General features: G+C 46.7%; 1 protein-coding gene across 1 annotated transcript; it reads left to right on the top strand.

Moving 5' to 3' along the window:
* The first annotated feature begins 5,319 nt into the window (after positions 1-5,319).
* Positions 5,320-7,449, top strand: Ier5 (immediate early response 5). Its single transcript, XM_090340309.1, has one exon. It carries the CDS (start codon positions 5,527-5,529, stop codon positions 6,445-6,447), a length of 921 nt encoding a protein of 306 aa, XP_090196435.1. The 5' UTR covers positions 5,320-5,526; the 3' UTR covers positions 6,448-7,449.
* The last annotated feature ends 846 nt before the right edge of the window (positions 7,450-8,295 follow it).

Genomic DNA, 8,295 nt, shown 5'->3' with positions numbered 1-8,295 from the left:
GCATGAGACACTGGCACCTGGCTAGTTATGGAGTTGTACAAATCCCTGATGCTTGCTTCTCATGCCAGAGACTGATTTAAGTTATCTGGATGTTTAAAAGCTCTCTAGGTGATTCAAATGTGTAGCTATAGTTGAAGACTACTGGTTCAGCCCAACTCCCCAATTTTACAATTTGTCCAGAGAACTACCAGACACCCAGCTGAGTTCCAGTTTTGTTCATAGCTTCTGGCAGTTCATCTTTGACAATATATTGTGTAGTACTCGGGAGACTAGGCCAGAAAATTGGATTTTTGCCATAAAGGTCATGGGAAGTCACTAAAGTTTTTTGTGTGCAAGAAAATAGCACATTAAAAATAAATGGTCCTGCAACTTCCAAGTGAACATTAGGAGAGAAAATAGACTCAACCTAAGAAAAACCCTGGGGAATGGTATTATTCAAGACAGTGTTCTTTTTGAAATTTATTTGTATGTTTGTAATTTGAATTGAAATATGATATTGTGATACTTTCTTCATCATTGTATCCAGATAAGTAGAATTGTGCTTCTGTGACTCTGTGACTTCTCAGTTCTAGAAAGAACTTTCAGGCTTGGAGATGTGGCTCACTGGTAGACCATCTACCTACCAGTGCAAGGCCTTGAGTTCAAACAGTATGTAGGTACATATTTGTATATTAGGGGCCCTCTTTTTTGTTAGTCTTGGGGCTTGAACTCAGGGCCTATGTGCTGTCCCTTTTGCTCAAGGGCACCACTCTACCACTTTGAGCCACAGCATCACTTCTGGTTTTCTGGGGGTTCACTGGAAATAAGAGTCTCAGGGACTTTCCTGCCTTGGCTGGTTCAAACTGCAATCCTCAGATCTCAGGCTCTTGAATACCTAGGATTACAGGTGTAGGCGTTGGCTCCAGGCCCCTTTTTGTCCTGAAGACAGTGTGGTCCAATTGAAATACAACTAAGAGCTGAGTACCGATGGCTATTGAGGAGGCTCACATCTGGAGGAGTGTGTTTTGAAGCCATCCTGGAGAGACCTTTTTCTCCTTGAGACTGCATCTCCAATTAATCAGCAAAAAGCTGGACTGGAGATGTGACTCAAGCTAAGCAAGCTTGATGCCCTGAGTTAAAATCCTGGTACGGTACATGGGGGGAGGGAAAAACAATGTTTTAAAAATTGGCTAAATTACTTTCAGCAATATTATTTAAAGGAATACATCTAAAATTCCATTTGAACACGTAACCACTATAAAATTATTGAAATACTGTATATTTTCTGTTAATAAATTTTTGAAACCTGCTGTATAGCCAGACATAATGAGACATTCATGAGGCTAAGGGAGGAGGATTTTGAGTTTGGGGCCAGCTAAACTATGTAACAGATTCTGTCTAAAATAATAATAAAATAAAAAGAAATTTGCTGGATATTTTATATTTAGGGCACTTATTAATTGGGATGCTAGGTTTTCAAACTTCAAAAATATGACTGGGTTTTAGGGGGGGTGGTTCTGTTTTTGTTCTTAAAATCAAATTGACTAAAGTTAAAATCTCTGTTGTTTTGGTTATCCTAACCACATTTCATGTGTTCATGTGTTCAGTAGTGCCATGTGGTGAGTGGCTATCATATTAAACAGCATAGGTTAGGGTTATATACAGTGGTATTTTCCCATTTTGTACTTAGGATGGTAGGCTCATTTTAATGAGTTCACTCAACTTGCTAAGGAATTTGTTTCTTCGAGAATCTTAAGGGGGACAAAATACAAAAAAGTAATTATTACAACAACTGTAGTTTCTCTGAACAAAGATACAAAATTTAGGACAAAAGAGTGATGTCAAAGAGCATGATTCTATACATTTGTTTATTTGAAATAGGAAAGGGAAGGGGGAAAACAAGATGCTTGGGAGGGGGTGGGAGGAGGAAAATGGGGACAAAACCATGAGAAGGGGTATCAATGTGTGAGAAGTAATGTACCTACTATCTGGCGAATATAACTAACCCCTTTATACATTACAATCATAATTTTTAAAAAAACATGATTCATCATGTCAAAAAAAAGAGAGTGATATTGTTTTAAGGGAAATGAGGAAGAGGGCAAAAGTTTTTTGGTGCCAACCTCTAGTCAAAAGCTATTTGAATATAAAGAATTCTGTAAAAGTCAAGCATCCTTTGGCAGGGCACCGGTAGCTCACACTTGTAATCCTAGCAACTCAGGAGTCTGCGATCTGAGGATCACAGTTTAAAGCCATCTCAGGCAGGAAAGTCTGCGAGACCCTTATTGTTGGGGGCCAAGTGTGGGGTCAGAGTGACCTTGGACCTGCACAACTGGGTACACAAGGAAGTAAGCTGTTATCATGATGACTTTGGGCTATGTCAGTCACTTCTCATTTAACTTATCTGAGACTTGCTTGTTGTTTTGTACGAATGTAACCCCTGGAAGTTTCCTGGTTTTAAGAAAAGTATTTAAGATTGGAACTTGAAATAAATGGGGCTACAGTCTTAAGCTCACAGCCTTCTTGGCCTGCTGACTTGGGCTGTAGTCCTCCCGACCCCATTTTTTTCTTGTCTTCTTCTTTTCCAAGTCCTCACCCCCTAAATCAGGAATCCATTCGCTGCCAGCTGGCTCTAGCACCTTATCTCCAATAAACTACTCACAAAAATCAAGAAGTGATGTTATGGCTCAAGTGGTAGAGTGCTAGCCTTGAGCACAGAGGCTCAGGAAGAGTGTCCAGGTCCTAAGATCAAGACCCAGAACTACCAAAAAGAAAAAAAAAAAAGTGCCTTTGTCAAAGTCAAATGCTTTGATAACCAGACTATTTAGTTATCATGGAACCATCCCATCACAGGGAGATTTTAAATAAAGAACAGATAATGAATCTAATTATTAATGCTATAAATTACACTTACATAAACTGTAATTACTGAGTGGAAGAAAAGACTCAGTACGTCGTTATTCAGATAAATAAATGTAAGAAAGAAATGCATTGTTATAGAAATGATGAGGTATTGTTCCTGAAACATAATAAAGAATATACCTAATTCAATTTAATGATATGAAATATTTCTCATCTGAGAGAATTAAAATAGACCAAAATTGTATACAGGTAATAGTTTTCTAATGAAATTAAATAACCTTGTAGATTTCAAAAAAAATTAACAAAATGTAAGTACATTGGTCTGGGTGCCAGTGGCTCACATTTATAATCTTAGTAACCTGAAAGATGAGATCTGATGATCTCATCTAGGGCAGACACATCTGAGACACTTTTATCTCCAATTAACCAGCAAAATCCAGAAGTGATGTATGGTTCAAGTGGTACCCACCTTGAACAAAAAACAGGCGAATGTACAGGACCCCTGGTTCAAGCTCCAGTACCAGCATACACACACACACACACACACACACACACACACACACACACACACACACTGTATTAATCAATATCCCATGTGGGTAGTAAGTGGGGGCATCCCAATTGTTACTCGAGGTTTTGTCTCTTGGTTTTCTCACTTTTGTTATTTCTACCTAGACCATTTGCCTAACTGCTCAAAAGAGTTTTTACAATTCAAGGATCTCTGTGTGCCAGCTGTGCTAGAACCTATTCTGTGATTTTTCTTACTGGGCAAGCTTTGGGTAGGTCCCTATGGCTCTGTCTCTTCATCAAAGCTCATGGAGCCTCAGCTTCAGTTTCTAAGCTCTCCTATTTAACTTTTGGGTATATGCCCAGAATACCCACCAAAGGAGATGTTCCTGAACCAGATCCTGCCTCTTTTTTTTTTTGCATTATTGTTTTTTAAGAGATACATACATGAGCTTGTACAAGGTAGGAGGGTTTACTGTGATACTTCCACAGATACATACAAAATAAATCCCAAACTCACCTCTTCTATTCTTGTTTATCCCACTCTCTTCCCTTTTTAAAATGAGTTTCACAAGTTTCATTTCTCTATTTTTCTACATGAAAATAAACTACTTGAACTACAATCATTCTCATTCATCTTCTCTGTTAGCCCTGCTCACCAGTTCCTGCTGGTACCAGCCACCTACACTGTGCCAACTATTTTTGGCAATAAAATCCCGTTTTATTTTTATGTATATGTTAATTTTACCAAAGGGGTTTCAGAATGGCATTTCAGATTCACAAATATATTTTGTTCAGAACGACCGCCATTGTTTTCTTTTCATATCTCCCCAAACCCTTTTATCAACAGCTTTGAGATCCCCCATGTCATCTTCACATGTAGTTGCAAAGTACTTAAATAATTAATCACACCAGAGGCAGGTTGGCTCACATCTGTAATCCTAGCTACCCAGGAAGTTGAGATCTGAAGATCAGGGTTCAAAGCCAGCTCAGGTTCGAAAGTCGGTGAGACTCTTATCTGCAATTAACCACTAGAAAACCAGAGGGGGCACTGTGGCTCAAAGTGGTGGAGCTCTAGCTATGAGCAAAGAGAGCTCAGGGACAGTACTCGGGCCTTGAGTTCAAGCCCCACAACACAGACACCACTCTCTCTCTCTCTCTCTCTCTCTCTCTCTCTCTCTCTCTCTCTCTCTCTCTCTCTCTCTCTCTCTCTCTCTCTCTCTCTCTCTCTCTCTCTCTCTCTATGTCTTTTTCTTGCTGTGTTGCTCAGAACTTGTGGGGTTCCACCTCAGGGATTTTCAATATCCAATTCAAATGCATCTTCTTTGTTCAAACCTTTCCTTTGCTCCAGCACCCAGTTTATGTGTGTGCCAGTGTGCTCTAAAAACATACACTGATCACTTACTCGACGCAATTTTGTATTAACCTTGTTTTGTCTTAAGAAAAACTAAGACACGGGCACTGTTATGAAAACCAAGACAGAACGAGATGTATCTTTCCAAAGGGCATAGAGCAAGAACTGGAGGTGGGAGGGATCCGGATCCTGGAAACCTGGCTGGGATGGGGTGGGGAGGGTGGTTGGCCAAGGAAGGATCAGGGCTTTATTGTGGAGCAGAGCCCACCAAAGCACACTGAAAATTGGACCGGTTCCCTTTACTTTGGTTCTAGCAAGCGAAAGCACGAGCCAGAACCTTTAACTATAAACAGCACCGCAACCTCCTTCCCGTGCACACCCGAGAGCCGAAGCCCCAGCATTAGCCGGTAGCCGCTCGCCTTCGACCCCTTTAAGAACTTGCTCCGCGGGACTAACGTTCGAACGAGCCCTGAAGCCCCTCCCTCGACCACTGATTGGCCACACGCGACACACGAAGGCGTTCCGGCCCGCCCCGAACGGTTGACGGCGCGCCGTGATTGGCGTTCGAGCAGCATATATAAAGCGCGGGGCGGCGCGGCGGACCTCAGTGTAGCGACCGGACGTGGGAGGGAGCGGTTGTCTGGGTTGAGGGGACCGAAGCCAGGCGGGGCGCTCGCGGCACGGAGTCGTTTGTCTTCGGAGCGCTTGGCTACCGAGGGTGCGCCCCCGGGGCGGACTTGTCTACGCCAGTCGCTCTCCTCGTCGGACCCGAGGCAGGGGTGGGTCCATTCCCCTCAACGCCAGCCCGGAGAAGAGGAGGCAGGATGGAGTTCAAGCTGGAGGCTCACCGCATCGTCAGCATCTCCCTGGGCAAGATCTACAACTCCCGGGTCCAGCGGGGCGGCATCAAGCTGCACAAGAACCTTCTGGTCTCGCTGGTGCTGCGCAGCGCCCGCCAGGTCTACCTGAGCGACCCCTGCCCTGGCCTCTACCTGGCCGGCCCCGCGGGGACTCCGATGGTGCCGCCGCCGCAGCCCGGGGAGCCGGCGTCCGGGCCACCCGCGGGCTGGGGGGGACCGCCTCCCCCGGCGGCCCAGGCCGCCTGGCCGGAGCCCGAGCAGCCGCAGCCGGAGCGCCCAGACACCTCCCGCGCGTCGCGGGCGGAGAGCACCGAGGACGCGGTCAGAGCCGCCCGGAGCGCTGAGGAAGAAGCGAGCGTGGCGGCGACCGGCGGATTCCCGGAGCCTCGGCCCGCGCGCCGCCCCTGCGGCTGCCCCCCGACCGGGGAGGAGCCGCCGGGCGCGCTGACCGCGTCCCTCGGAGCCGACTGCCGCTGCGCGCCTCAGCCCGCCGAGGACGAAGCCCCCGCGCCGCCCGCCGTGGGCCCCAGGAAGCGCGGCGCGGCGGGAGCGGGCGGCGGCCACGCGGGCTGCCCGGCGCCCGGCGCGACCCCGCACAAGAAGCCGCGCCGGAACTCCGAGGAGCAGCCCGGCGGCGGCGGAGGCGGAGGCGGCGGAGGAGGAGAGGACGGCGAGGAGGAGATGGAGACCGGCAACGTGGCTAACCTCATCAGCATCTTCGGTTCCAGTTTCTCGGGACTCTTACGGAAAGGCCCCGGGGGCGGCCGGGAGGAAGAGGAGGCCGGGGAGGGCGGTCCGGAAACGGCCGAGCCCGGGCAGATCTGCTGCGATAAGCCGGTGCTGAGAGACATGAACCCCTGGAGCACAGCCATCGTGGCCTTCTGAGCCCCGGGTCGCGGGGCGGCGGGTGGAGGTTGAGCAGCGGGCGTCCCCAAAGTGAGGGGCCGGGCCTCTTCCGGCGACGAGGACGCCCCGAAACGACGACCGGCGCCGGGCGCGTCGGGGAGACTTGGTGGCTGCGGGGCAGCACCCGGACCCCGGCTTTGGCAGCCCCGCTGTGTCGAGACTCGAGGCTCATCTCGAGACCTGGAGTGGCTTATCATAGGAAGAGGACGGTCGTTAACGTTTTGTGTATGTGTGTGCCCGTAAGTTCGTCTTGTGGAATTTAGACAACTTTTTCTTTTTCTTTTTTTCTTTTTTCTTCGTCCTCCTGGAACACGCCACCCCTTCCCCGGGGCTTAAGACTTTGGGGACTGACAGGGACTTTCCTCTGCCCTCGGCACGGAGAAGGAAGCGGGCGACGACCGGGGGCGCGGGAGTTCCCCGGCTGATCTCGGGGAGGGAGGGGACTTTACACACCTTTGTCGTGAGAGGAGAAGCTGCCCCAGTACCGGGAGGGGTCTCCTGCCGGGATTTCCTGCGACTGGAGGGGAGCAGCCCGCGGTGGAAACACGCATTCCTTCTCTCCTCCCCACCATCCTCGCACACAAACGTTTAGACCCTGTGATTGCTCTGGGGGAAGGGGAATATTAAGGGACCTTCATCTCCCCACGGGCGCGGGGGGGTGGGGATGGGAAGCTTGACGAACTTCACAGAAGAGTTCAAGCTTGGAAATACGGAGTTTATAGAGAAAAGATATATTTTTAAAAGCTCTAGCTCAGAACTACACAGTGCTTTTAAAAAAGTGTTTAATGAAACAAAGTTTACAGACAAGCCCTACGTGGAAAGACCCTATGGTTTTGTAGATACGGTGACTCCAGTCTTTGTTGTATAAAGGTTGGGGGAGCTGGATAAGGTTTTTGTACAGTATTTTCTCCTTCCTTGTATTGATTTTTGTATAAAAATGTATCTTTACGTGTCTAACACGTATTAAATATTTTGAAGCAACTTCACTGCCTCGTCTGTAATCACCTGCCTGGGTTGCCAGCAAAGTGGGAGGAGGAGGGAAGCTGAGGTCTAGGCTAGAAAATTAAAGGTGTGGTTCTTAGTATAAGGCATTCACAGACCATGGACATTGTTCACTGGCTTCACTAAGTATCAGAAGAGACATGTTTAGTCTTTTACCTCCCCATACCATAAGACTGCTATTAGATACTAGTATCAGCGACTGGTACTACTACAACTTCCTTTTCTGTAGTCTATTTAGGCCAGTTTTCTCCAGCCTGATCTGGAGGAAATTAATCGGTTAATAAGAATAATTGACATCAGTAAGCATCAATAAAAATGTTTCTCACTAAAACTAGCCTGCTAATCTATATATCATGAATTATCTTACAGCTTTTAACTGGAAAAAAAAAAAAAGGTGCTTTAGATCCCTGTTAGAGCTAGAACATAAAGCTGATAAGACCTATCCAAACAGTCAGGTCCACCTCTACATTCCACTAGGTGTCAGGATTGAAATTTTTTTTATTTTTCTTTACTAGCATAGCTATAGAAAGTAGGTATATATGTAAAAGTGAAATTCCTGTGTCAAATCAGCGAAACTTCTAGGTTGGCTTTTGTCACCTAAGTGATTTACATCAGTGTTTTGGTTCTGGTAAACACATGATAGCCATATCATTTTGCTAAAATTACTGCAGTTAAAGGAGGTTTTCTGTTTTTGTCTAAAAATGTTCAATATTTGAAAAGTACTGAGTAATCTGTATTTTAGGAGCAAACCAATTAGTTGTTTTATTTTTTTTATTTTTATTTTTTGGCAGTCCTGGGCTTGAGCTCAGGGCCTGAGCACTGTCC

Source organism: Megascapheus bottae, chromosome 10, assembly GCF_031878675.1.
Source record: "Megascapheus bottae isolate mThoBot1 chromosome 10, mThoBot2.hap1, whole genome shotgun sequence".
Lineage (NCBI taxonomy): Eukaryota > Metazoa > Chordata > Mammalia > Rodentia > Geomyidae > Megascapheus > Megascapheus bottae.
This window is presented reverse-complemented; position numbering and strand designations above follow the sequence as displayed.